Source organism: Scyliorhinus canicula, chromosome 12 (assembly GCF_902713615.1).
Source record: "Scyliorhinus canicula chromosome 12, sScyCan1.1, whole genome shotgun sequence".
NCBI classification, from domain to species: Eukaryota; Metazoa; Chordata; class Chondrichthyes; order Carcharhiniformes; family Scyliorhinidae; genus Scyliorhinus; species Scyliorhinus canicula.
Genome location: NC_052157.1, coordinates 32,678,526 through 32,695,608, shown reverse-complemented (window position 1 = coordinate 32,695,608; position 17,083 = coordinate 32,678,526). Strand labels below are relative to the sequence as shown.

Below are 17,083 nucleotides of genomic sequence, written 5' to 3'. Positions count from 1 at the left end.
CAACAGCATCAAGAACAAGATCAGGAAGAGCTGTGAATGCATGGCATAGGGCTTAACCAGTGAATTTTGGAATTTGGGGAGGTGTTAGTAATGTAAATAGTTTAAGATGTGATCTAAAATGTTGAAATTGGGGCAAGATGTAGAATAATTGGTTAATTGAGTAGCGTGATAGTGATGTGTACCACGATGTAGCAGTGACATCACTGTCATGTGCAAGAAACTGGGAGGGTAAGATGGGATCGTCTCCACAAGAGACGGTGTACTTACCTACAAGCTTAGAATGTACAGTAGTATAATTAAAGGAGTTTTTGAAGAAACGTACTGGAGTTTGACCTAAGTCACTAATAAATAATTGGAAACCTCCCTAGTACAGAACTGGACCCGAAGAGAGATCCAAACAATGTTCAAAGAGGAAACTAAACCACAAGCCAATTATGTCTGAGAACTTAGTATGACATGATGAAAACAAATTGAGGTATTAACGTAACATAGAATCATAGAATCCCTTCAGTGTATAAAGAGGCCATTCGGACCATCGAGTCTGCATCGACCCTTCGAATGAGAATTCTACCCATGACCAGTCCCCCGTCCACCCTGCTCTATCCCTGTAATCCCCACAACCTGGCCTGCACATCCCTGGACACTAAGGGGCAATTTGGCATGGCTAATCCACCTAAACTGCACATCTTTAGACTGTGGAGGGAATCCCATAGTGAATTTTGATGCATGCAGTTCGTCATGTACGTTGCTGTCAATCTAACTACCTATCAAACGATTGATCTATATAACGATCGATCTGTCTGTCCATCTATCTATCGATCTATCTATCTATATGTCTATCTATCTATCTCTCCCTCTATCTATCTATCTATCTATCTATCTATCTATCTATCTATCTATCTATCTATCTATCTATCTGTCTATCTGTCTATCTGTCTATCTGTCTGTCTGTCTGTCTGTCTGTCTGTCTATCTATTTATCCATCGAGCTATCTACCTATCTACCTATCTCTCTCTCTCTCTCTCTCTCTATCTCCCTCCCTCCCTCCCTCCATCCCTCCCTCCCTCCCTCCCTCCCTCCCTCCATCCATCCCTCCATCCCTCCATCCCTCCATCCCTCCCTCCCTCCCTCCATCCCTCCATCCCTCCATCCATCCATCCCTCCATCCATCCATCCATCCATCCATCCATCCATCCATCCATCCATCCATCCATCCCTCCATCCCTCCATCCCTCCATCCCTCCATCCCTCCATCCATCCCTCCATCCCTCCATCCCTCCATCCCTCCATCCATCCATCCATCCATCCATCCATCCCTCCATCCCTCCCTCCCTCCCTCCCTCCCTCCCTCCCTCCCTCCCTCCCTCCCTCCCTCCCTCCCTCCATCCCACAGGGAAAATGTACAAACTCCACGCAGATAGTGACCCAAAGCTGGAATTGAACTTGGGTCCCTGGTGCTGTTAGGCAGCAGTGCTAGCAACTGTGCCACCGTGCCGCACCACTTAAACATTTCTCACTCTCACTCAGGCACACACACTCTCAGTCCTACTTATGCACACACAATACAGATAGTTCTGCCTGCCAAACAGCATATCCTCCAATGGGAGATTGTGTTCCACAGCTGGAGGCAGGCGTAAAGTGCATCAATTTTGAGTCCACATCATGAAGATTACATTTATAGATTTTGTAACTCCTAAGTACCCAGCATTAACATGGATTGTGCCAAATCAACTGTGACCAAACCGTCATAATGGATGTTTTATATTCAGCTAAGCAGGCCGTCTCAACAAATTGTTTTGGAAGATACCCTGCTCAGGATCTATAATGAGAGCCTTACACCCATAAAATAGATCAATATTGAACAGACACTGAAGAAAATGGTGGAGCGTTGGCTTTCAGCCTTAAGCATTAGTCTACATGACTTTATCCTGAAGTGCAGCCGTGATTATTGGCAGCCGGAAAGCTAATTAAGAATAGGGCTCTATTCAAAACGTTTTGTTTGTGTACCGTAAATGAAAGTACCAATGCTCACCAATTAAGTAACAACTTGTTTCCTTTTGGTCTAGTAGTCAGGAGCCTTTATGTCACATCCCCATGTCGTTACTCATTTTATTTACAACAATTTTAGTCAGCATAGCCAAATTTGAGGGGAATAATTAACAGTCTATTAATGTCTTGAAGGCGTCATCCAGCAAATGTTCCCTTGAACATGACAGAATCAGAAAACGAAATGCCCAAGTGACTTCAAGTCTAGTCAGTCAGCTTCCTGACTCTATGCAGTGCAAAACGTATTGATTGACTGTGACAAGGTTCTCACTAAGGATCTGACAAAAGAAACATTGTGAAATTGAAAGCTTTGCAGCACCTATTTATGAAACAAAGGCACTATTTATCATTCATAGAGCGAACTTGGTTTCATTAATACAGCATCTGTAGAAATGTTTTTAATTGATAGTCAATGCTCTGTATTTGACTGCGTAAAAGAAAGAAAATTGGATTATTTCACAAGGCTGTTTGAGTTTTTCTAAGAAAGCTCCAATTTTTACTTCAATATTCTGATCAGTTTTCTAAGCTTGGTGTAATTGCTGTGTTTTTAAAAAAAATTGTGAGGTGGAACTGAAAAGTATCGCTTGAGGTTGGCAAGTTTAAAAAGTAGTATTTCATTACTGCCTAATATATTCATGGTGCTAAAATATATTTAGCAGCCAAGCACAGCAATGTAAACCCACCTAAAATGATTGGCATGACCAACATCTTGCCATCTGGGAAAGATGATCGAAATGCAGTCTCAGAATTTGGGTGAGGTTAGATGACATCATCGGCCGCACTTCTATCAATGGCTGAACTAGCCGATTCTGGAAAGGCAACATGAGGTTGTCCCTTGCAGGAGTTGTGGGGTGATCACTGCTGATGCCTTGTTTGCAGAGCCGGCCTCTGCTGCAGAGAGTCTGAAACCACATGTTGTAATGGTGGCAAACTCCAACAGTGACATGCAAATTCTTTGAATGAAAAATTTGCAAGATCAAAATACAGATGAGGGAAGCCTATTTCAGCTCATCACCCAGGATAAGAATAATTTACTGATTAATTCAAAGGAGAGTAGCCGTGATAAGTGTCTGTAAGTTATTTTTACCTAGAGTGGTAAATGGAGTTCCATCATCTCTGCTTTCATCTTGTAAGTTTGGGATGTGGACTTCACTGGTAGGGCCAGGATTGATCATCCATCCTGTATTGCCCTAGAGAACATACAAACATATGAAGTAGGAGCAGGAGTCAGCCACTTGAGCTTGCGCCGCTATTCAATAGGATCATGGCTGATCAGATTGTAGCCTCAATGCGTCATTCCTGGCTACCCCGGATAACCTTTCACCCCCTCACCCCACCCCCTCACCCCCCATCCACCCCCCTCCCCACTGTTCATGAAGAATCTATCTGGCCCGGCCTTAAAGCTATTCAACGATTCTGCTTTCCCTGCTTTTGGAAGAAGTGAGTTCCAGAGACTGTCATAGAATCATAGACTTTACAGTGCCATTCGGCCCATCGAGTCTGCACCGACCCTTGGAAAGAGAACTCATGACGCTCAAAGAAAAATATATCCTCATCTCTGTCTTAAATGACCAACCCCTTATTTTTACACAGTGGCCTCTTGTTCTAGATTCTCTGACAAGAGGAAACATCCCCTCCACATCCACCCTGTCAATACCACTCAGGATTTTAAAAGTTTCAATGAAGTTGCCTCTTACACTTCTTAACTCTAGTGGATACAAACCTACCCTCTCCAACCTTTCCTCATGAGATGACATGTCCATTCCTGGTATTAGTCTATTAAACCTTCTCTGAACTGCTTCTAACATTCTTACATCTATCCTGAAATAAGAAGACCAATACTGTACATAGTACTCCAGATGTGGTGTCACTGGTGTCCTGTACAACAGAAGCAAACCTGCCTACTTTTGTAATCAATTCCCCTCACAATAAGCAATAAATTCTATAAGTTTTCCTAATTCTTTGCAATACCTGTATATTAGTCTTTTGTTATTCATGCAGTAGGACACCCAGGTCCCTCTGCACCTCTCAGCTCTACAATCTCTCACCATTTAGATAATAAGCTTCTTTATTCTTCCTGCCAAAATGGACAATTTCACAAAGATTGTAGTGAATGAACCACTTTTGTGAACTGCCGCAGTCCGGGTGTTCAAGGCACACCACGGTGCTGTTAGGAGTGGAGTTAGACCATAAGATGTAGGAGCAGAACTAGGCCATTAGGCCCATTGAGTCTGCTCCACCATTCAATGAGATCATGGCTGATCTGATATGATCCTCAACTCCACTTTCCTGCCTTATTTCCATGACCCTTGATCCCCTTTCTGATTAAACATTAGCCTATCTCAGCCTTGAACATACTTAATGACCAAGCCTCTCTGGCTCTCTGCGGTAAAGGATTCCATAGATTCCCTACCCTCAGAGAAGAAATTTCTCCGAATCTCTGACTTAAATGGATGACCTCTTATTGCCCTCTGACCCTTGACTCATCTACAAGATGATACATCCTCCCAACATTTATCCTGTCAAGCCCTCTGAGAATCCTTTATATTTCAATAAGGTCACCTCTCATTCTTCTAAGCTCCTTAATCTCTCCTCATAAGAAAATCCCTCTATACCCAGGATTAACCTATTAAACATTCTCTGGATTGCCTCCAATACCAGTATTTATTTTCTTAGATAAGGGAACCAAAACCGTTGACAGTATTTTCATGTCACATGTGCACCTTTATAATGCACTGTCTAGCTTTTTAAAAATCTTACTAATAGCATAGACCATGGGCGGGATTCTGCCGTACCCGACGGGGCGGGGGTTCCCAGCGGGACGGAGTGGCGTGAACCACTCCGGCGTCGACCCGCCCCAAAGGTGCGGAATCCTCCGCACCTTCAGGGGCTAGGCTCGCACCGGAGTGGTTGGCACCCCGCCGGCTGGCGTGGAAGGCCTTTGGCGCCACGCCAGCCGGGGCCGAAGGGACTCCGCCAGCTGGCGAGAGTCCACGGATGCGTGGGTGCGTCAACGGCTGCTGACGTCATCCCCGTGCATGCGCAGGGCGGGGGTCACCAACGCGTTGGCCATCGCGGAGGCTGACACGGCCGACGCATAGTAAAAGAGTGTCCCCACAGCACAGGCCCGCCCGCGGATTGGTGGGCCTCGATTGCGGGCCAGGCCACCGGGGGGGCACCCCCCTCTGCCAGATCGCCCTGCGACCCCTCAGGACCCCGGAGCCCGCCCACGCCACCAGGTCCCGCCGGTGAGGGACCTAGTCTGATCCACGCCAGCAGGACCGGCAAAACATCAGCGGGACTTAGGCCCATCGCTGGCTGGAGACTTCGGGCAGCCCCAGGGCCCATTGAGTCGCGCTGGTCCCCGCCATTCTCCGGGGCGGGCGGCGCGATTGACGCCTCGCCGACTTTTGGAGGGCCGGAGAATTCGGTGGACGGCGGGGACGGGATTCACGCTGACCCCCGGCTAATCTCCAACCTGGCGGGGGGTCGGAGAATCTCGCCCCATAGCTATTGACACTTATTACGATCCCAGACCAGACCCCAACAGTTGCTAGGATACTGGCCAGAAACCCCAATATGTTATTTAATTTGTATTAAACTAACTTTAACATCACACAAGAAATAGCTTAATATTACTAGTTAAACAATGCTTAACAATAAAATGAAACACTTTAACTCCTAACTACAATCTTTTTATCTCCAATCAAACAAAACCTACCTCAGGTGAAAATCCACTTTTAAATACTGTTAGCAAACACAGGAATACTTGCTGTGCAACAATGTCTTTGGGAAACTGCTTTGAGAGAGATCCTTTAGGAAAGAGCCTGCAGATTCTTGCCTGTGTCAAACGACTGTTTAACTTCCCAGCATCCAGAAAAAGCCTGTTCTGTTCACAGCAAAATCGAAAAACTGAAACTCAACACCTGACTGCTTCAATCCCTGGCTGAACTGCATCATTTTTAACTGCTAACCGGATCATGACCATCTTACTAAGGCAAACCATAACCCCTCGGTTATCATAACCCCAGGGAACCTTTTTTATATAAACAACATTCCATTACCCCGATTTAGGTAAACACAGATACATGGTTGGAATGAATGATAATACTTTTATGATACTTTAATGACCCCTTCTGCAGCCACAATGTCTGCCTGACTTTTAAACCAGGAGTTATTTTACTGCAGCAATCACATACATACTCTAATCCAGGCTTTTAACCATCACTGCACCAGATACATACAATACAATATATATATACCAATTTCTTACATTCATCACACATTGGTGTGCCGTGCAAATAAGGAATTGCTAAAAGTCATGATTTACATTGATGATTTATTAAGGTGCACATATCCATGGCTATTAATTCATTCCATTAAGGAATGCATCAGTTGTCCTAATTCGCCTTCAATGTGAAAATAGCTTAAAGATTCAGAGATCATCATAGAAAGCTGGCAAGATTAGTTGGCAGGATTAATCAAGCAATTCTTATTATAAGGATTTACCGAAGTAATTGGGAAGTTCCTTTTACAGCTATTTCTTTCATTAATGCAAAAGCTGCTCATGCAAGTTTTTTTATCTTCTTTTATTCCCCCATAGGATGTGGTTGTCACTGGCAGGGTCAGCATTTGTTGTCCATCCCTAATTGACCTTGAACTGAGTGGCTTGCTGGGTCATTTGAGAGGGTAGTCAACCACATCACTGTGGGTCAAGAGTCACATGTAGGCCAGACTGGGTAAGGATGACAGGTTTTTACAAAAATCGACAATGATATCATGGTCAATGAGACTAGCTTTCAATTCAAGATTTATCAGTTGAATTTAAATTCCACCAGCTGCCTTGATGGAATTTCAACCCATGCCCCAAGATCTGAATCGCTCGCCCAGGTGACATTCCCACAATGCCACAGTCTCCCCAAGGGCTTTTACAATGGGTCCTCAATCACTTGAAATGTTCGGATTCACATTTTCCCCTACATCTATGTGTATACTTCATACATAGGAAAGTACTGTGATTATTTCTTGGCCAAATCCTTTGGCAGTCATTTGCAATTTCAGGATAGGTGACATTGTTAATGATTAAAGGAAAATCAGACTTTCAGGTTCACTGTGGCTGTAATGATAGCTGTATCTTAATGCTCCAGATATCTTTATATGTCACCATCTATGACTGTAGTATTCTCCAGAGTCGCAATATTCTCCATCTTTTGCACTTTTGAAATGATTGAGTATATTGTCAATTTCAAGTATGTATAAAACTTAAGATTTGTAAGCAATCACCGGAAAAACAGGATATTCTTTTTGGAAATTTTAATAATCTAATATTTGTTTTTAATACCATTGCATCACTGAAATGTATCATTACATTTAAACACTGGTGCACATTATGGTAATATAGAAATATGAATCATCCATTTATTAATACAATTCTTATTCAGAGAAATATAAAAATATGACATTATTTTCTTTCTGTGCTTTATTGCAGAGCATGAAAAACATCGACTTTGCAAGAGTGCGGATTATATGAATTTGCACTTCAAAGTAAAATGGTTTTATAATGAATATGTGAGAGATCTTCCAGCTTTCAAAGATGGTACAGCAGAATATTCTTTGTAAGTAATGAAATTTTATTTCATTTCTGTTCATCATGCAGAACATAGTTGTATCCTAATAACACATTCTCATCAAGAGCTGATAGACTACCCTCACCTGAGGGGTGGGAAATTTCTAAGAATAGGGCAGTGGTTCTGTTACACTTTGAGCAATAAGAGTAGATTATTTAAATTGCCAAGTATCAAACATTGTAGTGCTGCTTATTCCTTTATAGTGCTGAAGCTGTAAAATGTCACTTTTTAAAATTTGTACATTTATTACAGCACAATGTCCTGACTGAGGAGGTGCAATTTGACTTCAGCAGTGTTCATTTGGAAGAGGCATTAGCTAATTGCCAGGCCATTTTTGCACACTACCCAGCCCCCCCCCCCCCCCCCCCCCCCCCCCCCGATCTCTAATGGCATTTGTTCAGACAAAATTATTAACATATCCTTATTTATCAATCATTGTACATGTGCCTAATCCAAAATGATAAACAGTTATTTGGCCTCTGGATCTCTGGTTCTGATTATGTTTTGCACAGTGCGACGTCTTGACATATTTCATTACTCTTGCTTGACCTCCACGACTGACTTAAGATCTTTCTGCTTGTGTGCTCTTTGTCCAAATGGTGAGCCGACGCACGTAGGATTGGAATGCTCATGAAGCAATAAAATGTGTGCTGAATTATATCCGGGAAGTGGAAGCGCTGAGATTATTTGATTTATCCTGCGGCATTATGTTTCCTGCTAGTTGATTATATTGAGGGTGACTGTAGAGATTTAAGTGGGCCAGCCTCAGCTGGGGGAGAATGGATGATAGTAATTGGTTTGAAGATGGAAGAAAAACATAGATAAAGAAATAGATCTTGCATTGATTAGAATTCCTATTCCTGGTTGTTCTTGTAATTGTAATGTATCGTGCCATGATCATATTCAAGAAATCTGGAGGAGTATCTCACTTTAATAAAGGTAATACTGATGAATCTGGCATGGAAATGTTAAATCAGCTAACTAAATTACAAAAGCAAGATTTAAGACACTCACTCCCAGGGTGTCGAAGGTCTGGTGTTGTAACTTACCTGAGGCGTATGAGCCATTACTTTTGTGAATGTGAAATCTAGACACACCATTTCTGCTGGTTCTAAGTGCCCAGTGACCCATTGGCCTTACGTTAGTTATTTTCTTTATGATAGGTTGGTCCTTTGACCATCTCCTGTGTTTTTTGTATGAAAGGGTTTACCATAATTGGCTTAAGAGCTTCCGTCTATTTCACTCCACTGAAAGATTGATTTGGCAATGTGGCGTTTAATCTTACTACATAGGTAGGACTACAGATAATCAGTTTGTCAGCATGTTTCTTAAAGTTCTGGGTATTCAGGGTGAAAGCAATAACTGGCTCAGTAGCAATCTACTATGTAGTCATCAAGAAAAGAAAGACTTGCATTCTGTAGAACCTTTCACAACTGTATACCAATTAGCATCAAAAATCATAGAATCCCTACCCTGCAGAAGGAGGCCATTCAGCCCATCGGGTCTGCACCGATCCTTCGAAAGATTACCCTACCTAGGCCCAATCCCCTACCCTACCGCCGTAATACCACCTAACCTTTGGACACCGAGGGGCAATTTATCATGGCCAATCCACCTAACCTGCGCATCTTTGGTCTGTGGGAGGAAACCGGAGCACCCGGAGAAAACCCACGCAGACACGGGGAGAATGTACAAATTCCACACAGACAGTCACCCGAGGTCGGAATCGAACTTGTGTCGCTGGCTGTGAGGCAGCAGTGCTAACCACTGTGCCACCGGAATCAGGAGCAGTGGTAAGCCACTTGACCCTGCAAGCCTGCTCTGCCATTCAACAAAATCATGGCTGATCTGATTGTAACCTCCTGCCTGTCCCCAATGACATTTCACGCCCTTGCTTATCAAGAATCTATCCACCAGAACACTTTACAGCCAACAAAATACTTTTCATCTGTTGCCACTGGGTACAATATAGGAACACAGCCGTCATTTTGTATACAGCCATGTCCCACAGCAATGCAGTGAGACTGGGTTATCTATTTTCATGATGTTGACTGAAGGATAAATATTGGCCAGGACACCGGGAATAACCCCTATTTCTCTTCAAAATAGTACCATGGGCCTCGGTTTAACGTCTCATCCAAAAGCCAACACTCCGACAGTGCAGCACTCCCTCAGTACTCCATGGAGTATTAGCCCAGATTTTTGTGCTCAAATCTCTGGAGTGCAACTTTATGAGCTGGATTTTCCCCCACTGGTAGTGAAGTTCCTGATGTGGCAGAGGATATTGTGTCGGGGAAAATGGGATCGATGCTGATCCCATTCCAAAGCTCCAGTCCTGCGCTAACAACAGCATCGAAGTTTGCTTTCCACGTCAGCGGAAGGCTGAAAATGGATCATTTGAACCATTTGCATCATATCAACGGGCTGGACAGCAGATTCTCCATGTCTCTGTGATGCTTCATCCCTCTGGGCCGGGATTCATGCGGGTGTGGATTGGTGCAAGCATTTGACAGCATGGCCCTGATGCAGTAGATCTTGCAGTGGGCCAAAGGGTAAATATTTAAAGTAGATGCCTTCAAAGTCCATCAGAGGGGCCTCGACAATACAAATCGTACCCACCCTAGACCCTATCAGAGACCCCCACCAGACTCCTGCATCAGAGACCCCCACCAGACTCCCGCATCAGTGACCCCCCCCATCAGACCCCCTTACAGAGACCCCCACCAGACCCCCTATATCAGAAACCCCATCAGTGACCCCATAACAGGGAACACCCCCTTATCAGAGATCCCCCCCCCCCCCGATAAGAGAGAACCCCCCACCACCCACAATAAGCCACCCCTGCCTGGAAACTAAAGAGCAGTCCAGGAAGAAACAGTGAAAACATTACTGTTTTTCCACTCACCTGTCGCTTACACCTGCTGCCTCAGACAGATGTCTCGAAAGCAGCAGCTGTTACGTCACAGAAAGCCAAAGCCACATCACAAGGCTTTAAACCCCCCCCCCCCCCCCCCCCCCCCGCAGATCTTTTTATCTACAAACATTCTATTCACTTCTAGGAGAAAAGGCTTTTAGTAGGCTGTCCTTAACAATTTCCAGACAGCCAGATGCCTGGATTATTTATTTTCATTTCCCTTCACAATGGAATGCATCTCAAGTAGTTTACTTTGAACCTAACTGCAATGTTTATAAACATCTAGGAGTTAAGTGCTTTCACTTCCTCTTTTTCACAGCAAGAAGAGGTGGTCAGGAGCTGTTAATCATAGCTCTATGTTTCCAAACATTGCGGTTAGTTTCCCAACAGGCTACCTGAGATTTTGTGCGGGAGGCCCAGTACTGCAATTTGGAACAGAATCCCTTGCGCTCCCCACTATGCATAAAAATGCATGGGAAGGGCCAGTGAATCGCTTCTGGGCACCATTCCTCACACCAACGAAAACCAGAAGCAATTCAGCTCTGGTGGGAGAACAATGGGCAGGATTCTCCGGTGCCCGACGCCTATATCGTAATCGGCGATCGGGCGGAGAATCTCTTCTGATGCCCAAATCGGGGGCTGCGCTGGTTTTCGAGTCGCCATCCCCCCTCCGAAATGGAGTTATCGCGTCACGTGCCACACGCTGTTGAAATGCCGTTGCCGCATCATCAGAAGGCCCTCGCGCAATGCTCTGCCCCTGATGGACCGAGTTCCAAATGCGCGGATGGCGCGTGCTCTGAGCAGTCAGGAACCCAGCGTGGCAGCTGCAGACTGTGTCCAACGCCACCGCACTCGGCCGGGATCCGTGCCGCTGGCCAGGGAGGGCTTCCGTGAGGGCTGGATGGACTGCTGGGGGATGCATTGGGGTGGTGAGGAGGTGGCCTGTGGGGTCATATTTGGTGGGTCGAGTCCTTGCACACGGTGCCATGTTGCTCTCATTCCCCAAGTTACATTTTTTCACCCATGGTAAATGGAATACAGTCAAGAAAAATAAATTGTAACGTAGATAAGAAGGCTCGTCTTAAAACTAATAGAAAACACGATAAGTTTACATAATAGTTCGATAGAATAGTTGATATTGGTCAATGATACATTAAATAAATACAATCATGCATTGCAATATAACATATTCTGACTTTTTATCAGGTGGTTTGAGCCCTTTGCCATTGATTGGCTGGATGAAAACGAAGCTGTATCAATGGAGTTTCTTCATGGAGCACTTGAGAGAGATAAAAAAGATGGGGCAAGTGTCATAATCATTTTCTAAGTTATCTAAAAGATAATTCGCAACACTTAACGAATATTTTGTGAATTTTGCACTAACCATAAGTATTGGGCACAGTCTCACCATTGCGTTTTGCCAGCATGGATCTGGACATGCCGGTTAAATAGCGGGAAAGGCCAAAATCTAGATTTGCGGCAGGTGCGAATATGTTTGCTATCTATCCGACCCGCTCCCGATGGCGAGTTCCAGAGTATGGTGAGCATATTAACAACCCTCATTTGCATTAATTTTCATCTCATTAGCGAGATTGAAGTTGAATGGAACGGCCTCCCGGGAATTAACCGGCTCCCCAGCGAGAATTCACGCGGGCTTTGTTTAGTACTCCTTTTCAAAAACGTGAAGCTGGTGCAATGGCTGCAATGGGGAACTGAGGAGGTGAGCAGCCATTTCAGTTTTCCGGCATGCAGCACCAGGACAATGAAGCTACTGCTCCAATGCTCGTTGGGAGGACAGAAGCGTTCCAAGTCGGGGTCACCCCGGGACGTTGCAGTGAGGGGCTTTTTGTCTGTGAGGCCTTCAACTACCTTTAAATCCTGTGGATACCCATAACAGGGGCAACTAGAGCTGCTGCCTGGCTGTCCTACCAAATACATCCAGGGCAGAACCCTGTTCATGGTTCTATGCTGAAGGTCACTTTAATTCTCTTTGACTGTGAGCAGCTTCTAGCTTCATAGCTGAAGGCTAATGAGGAATTGGCCTTGTTAGTTGTGAGAGCACTTCACAGCTGCAGGTTGTATTTGCTGCTTGCTCCTGCTGGTGGCTGCAGATGCCTGGTGGCTGCTGTTGCTGCTTCCTTTCTTTTCTGTAGTCAGAAAGGACAATTTTTTCTGGGATGCCTGGGTCCTGGAACACCGGGCTCAGGGTAACGTATGAGTCCAGAAGGTGATCCAGTTTGAAGTGAGAAAATGCTGCAGGACCTGCTGAGTGACATTGATCCAAATGGGCCACCTGATGACGCTGTTGAAGAAATTATTTTCTAGATTGCTGATGCTTTTGGAGCTGGTGTAGTGAGTGCTGCACGTAACTGGCACGTCACCGCGGGTTAAACGCGCTGGAAGTCAAGGATGTTCAACTGCATCTTGGATGCCAAGATTTTCTTCCGGTGAGATTGGACCATGGAGGAGGTCCTGCACAGCTGCGGCTCCTGGACGGAGAATGGCACTGATACATGGAACAAGTAACACATTGATGGATAACTCATATCTACGACAAAGTTCTGGACATTCTCAGGGTTATCCTCCATTTCTGTTGAGGAACCTACGAGGGGTGATTACATGGGCGGGATTCTGTGTCTGCAGCACCAGATTTGGGGTTTCCCATTGTGGGCAGCCTCATGCCATTGGGAAACCCCTGGGCTGCCAGCGCAATGGAGAATCCCGACAGTGGAGAATCCAACCCCATGCATTTGGGTTTTTTTTGTATTGGTACCAATATGGGACAGCGGCGTTGACTTGTTCAATGATTAGTGTGATATGTGAAATCTTACATAGTTGATTTTCAAACCTTTTTCACTGTTGGCCATTTAATAAACAAAATATTCCCAAGTAAATTCTTGTGGTTACAAGTGACATGTCTCAGACGTTGATTATTGCATCGCTTTTCAATCAAATTTTGAAGCCAGGATATGCTGCCTGACCTTTAGAAGCTTCAGCACCAGAGGCGGCAGCCAATACTCAAACACTCAAGAGCTGGGCTTCAGCGCTGGGAGTATCCTCTTGACCAAAGGGTAAGTGGGGAGAGTACTTGAGCATGGCCTCCCTAATGTTCCTAGCTAAGGTCTAGCGTCTAGGGGCTCCTGATGTGGCCGGGGGTGAGTGTGCAGAGCGAGGTTCTCCAGAACAACTGGCTCGCTGGATGGTACTCTGAGAGAAGGCGGGACATGTAAGGGTGTGAGAGGCTTAGGGGGATTTAAGGGTCCCGGGATGGAAGCCCTAACTGATTGCCGGTCTCTCTGAGTGCCCTTTATTAACAGGAAGAGATTCCACTCTCTGAATGTTCAACTCGTCTTCGACCAGTACCTCCAGATCATCCACGTGTGTGCACATTCCCCAGGGAGCATGCATGACAGCTACATCGTGGGACACACGGAGATCCCTGACGTCTTCGAGAACCACCCCCGGATGATGAGTTGGCTCTTGGGGGATAAGGGGTACCTGCTGAGTTCCTGGCTGATGACACCAGTGCAGAGGCTGAAGACCAAGGCGGAGTCTTGATATAACAAGGTCCACATTGCCACCCATGCTGTCATTGAGCGGTGCAGCGGACTGCTCAAAATGCAGTTCCGATGCCTGGACCGATCTGTTGGTGCACTGCCGTACACCCTCAGAAGGTCTCCAGCTTCTTGGTGATCTGCTGTGCCCTCCACAACCTGGCACAGGAGTGGAGCAACGTGCCAGAGGTGGACGGAGAGGAAGATGTAGCCTTAGCTGAGGAGGAGGCATATCAGGAGGAGATGGAGGACGTGCCCGGGAAGGACCCATAGTTGGAGCTGGAGGATAAAGGACAGGCAGCGGTGACAAGGGTCCAACATGCCCGGAGGACCTGAGAGACCCTCATCCTCGCCCAATTCTCATAGGACGTGGTTTTGTCATTCAGCTCTCCCCCCCCTTCCAACCCCTCTTCCCACCAATCCCCACCTCACCTGATTCCCCTCCTTCCCACAAATACCCCCTCCTCCATTCCCCTCCTTCCCCCCAAACATCCCTCTCTCATGCCCATTTTACCCCTAATCCCCCCTTCCCGCATTCTTTTCCTTCCCACCCATTTCCCTCCTTACTCCGCCTCCCCCCCACCCCATTCCCCGATCTCCATATTCCACCCTCCCAGGGCCTGTGTAACATCACCCGAGGGTGATGAGCCTGTGTTGGGACTATCAGCGGGTCAATATACAAGGCAGGAGTGTGATGATAACGTGCTGTGTCATTAGCTCTGGTGCTCCTCAGTTTATGCCAACGTCTGACTCCTGTCTTACTGCTGACAGTGCACTCACTCCCATCCTCTGAAAGAGGTCTGCATTGGGGGCGTTTGATCTTGGACCACTGTGCATGGGGGGGGGGGGGGGGGGGGGGCGAGGGATGGGGAGGGTGGAGGGCAACAGGGGGTGAGGATGCAGATAGGGCCGCTGTGAAAATTAATGTGACAGAGGCTGCACATATTTCGGGGTAACATGCTTTAGTGATCTCTTCTTCATATTTCATAGTCCACTGCATTGTCTGGAGTGAGCTGCCAATCCTGGTGGCTCCCCATTGTCTACATCATGGTGCCGACGCCTTCAGTGATGCCCTTCAGCGACTGGACCGTGGTCTGCAATGTTCACCTGAAACATGTCCCTCAATGACTGGGACACATGTTGTCGACGCCCTTAGCCATGGTCGTCACGCACTGAACCATGCCTTGGGCACCACCACTCGAGACACTGACCTTGTGCTTCAGGCGTTCCAATGTGGTCGCCACACTCGCAATAATGGCCACGTTGCCTTTAGGACTCCTCCAATAGAATATGCTCTCACTGGAATGTCACTGACACCCCCTCCTGAAACTCACAGCCATGTCCTAACATCTGCATCAGCTCTGGGATTAACTTTTCCAAAGGCCCGGCATCTGACTGGCACTCAGCTGAGCCCTGGGAACCAGCGGACCGCCGACTGCTGACTCCCTTGGATGTTCCTTCCTCCACGTGATGTGCATCAGAAACTGCGTGGTGCTCACCAGATTGTGCCCCAGAAGCCTGTCCACTAATGTCATCCACCGTAATGTGTGTCTCTGTGGTGGAGGATGATAGCTGTGACATCTCTCTGATGGTCTCCTCGGAGCTCTCCTCCGAGATGTTCCCTTGGGATATAGCAGGTGGGGGACAACTTCAGATAGCCCTTCCCCATCAAATGGAGATCCAGCGAGGGAATGGACATGTGGTCAGTGAGAGGGAAGGATAATTTTGTCTGACAAGAACAACACACTTGAGACAGGGGGTTTATAGCAGGTGGCATGTGTGGGCACTGCACCTGTTGTGCCGGTGGGTGCCGGGGGTTCTGAGGAGCAAGCACGAAGACAAATGTGCTTCTTCCTACATTGGACAGCAGTCCTCCTGGTCATGTGCCCGAACTGACAGCGCTGGTACTGACTCCCAGGCGGTACTGGTGGTCCTGCTGCTGGTCTTCCGATTTCCTCGGGGGAACAGGATGTCCCATCTTGCATTGACATCGTCGAGAAGCCGAGTGAGATCGGCACTCCTAAAGCGAGGAGCAGGTCTGCGTGCTGCCATGCTTGTGGATTGACTGGGAGTGAGTGTTTAAAAGCAGCTCCTCCTTGTTAGCAGCGAGACCCTGAGACACGAGTCTGACAAATCAGACAGCGAGACAGCCAGTAATGGTGTGAAGCTCGTGGGGCCTCATTTCCGGAACAAAATGCCGTTAAATATGAGCCGCGATCTCGCCAATGTGGTCATCGGAAAACACCCCGCCAACCACGCCCGAAATGACACCTAGAAGTGTTTCTGTTGAACCGTGCCCGTTATTTCAGTTGAAACAGATTGTAAACTAAATTTCATAGAATTCACTAGCTTGTTTTAAGAGATTAACTATCATGCATTTTGTATATTTTTGATTTAATCTAGTTCCTGCAAACCTCTGAGCATGCTTTGTTCTCTTGCTCTGTCGTGGATGTCTTCACACAACTTAATCAAAGTTTCGAGATTATCAAAAAGCTTGAATGCCCGAACCCAGAGGCACTGGCACATTTCATGAGAAGATTTGCTAAGGTACCCGCATTAACAATCCTACAGTCACAAGAGCTTGGAATGTTTGAAAAGGGATAAATGTGATACATGGTGATTACTACGTCTGTGAAGCCCATCCGTCAACGCAGCAACAGGGTTGTTATTCAGTTTTCTTTCCTGAATTATCGTTGTGTCACTTTGATAGATATATTCAAAGAAACTTTTCCACATGCTGTTACTATTCAAAAGATATTCAACGAGATACAATTCATAATGACGGTAAAAAGGCAACAGAAAATGCAATCTCTGAGCTCACAGAAGTTTTGTTTCTCAAGCTCTGCTACAGTCTATAAAAAGTCTTACAACACCAGGTTAATTGCAGGGATAATTCAGATAGATATAGACCGGTGAGCCTGACATCAGTGGTAGGGAAGCTG

General features: G+C 46.2%; 1 protein-coding gene across 6 annotated transcripts in view; it reads left to right on the top strand.

The window, feature by feature from the left end:
• The window catches only part of LOC119974369 (protein unc-13 homolog C-like), a 532,106-nt gene that overhangs the window by 377,574 nt on the left and 137,449 nt on the right, over positions 1 to 17,083 (top strand). For all 6 annotated transcript variants that reach the window (XM_038813153.1, XM_038813157.1, XM_038813155.1 and 3 more), the window contains 3 exons: positions 7,535 to 7,661; positions 11,794 to 11,890; positions 16,545 to 16,688. In XM_038813153.1, the coding sequence (XP_038669081.1) occupies positions 7,535 to 7,661; positions 11,794 to 11,890; positions 16,545 to 16,688 (368 nt within the window). The remainder of the gene's footprint in view (positions 1 to 7,534; positions 7,662 to 11,793; positions 11,891 to 16,544; positions 16,689 to 17,083) is intronic.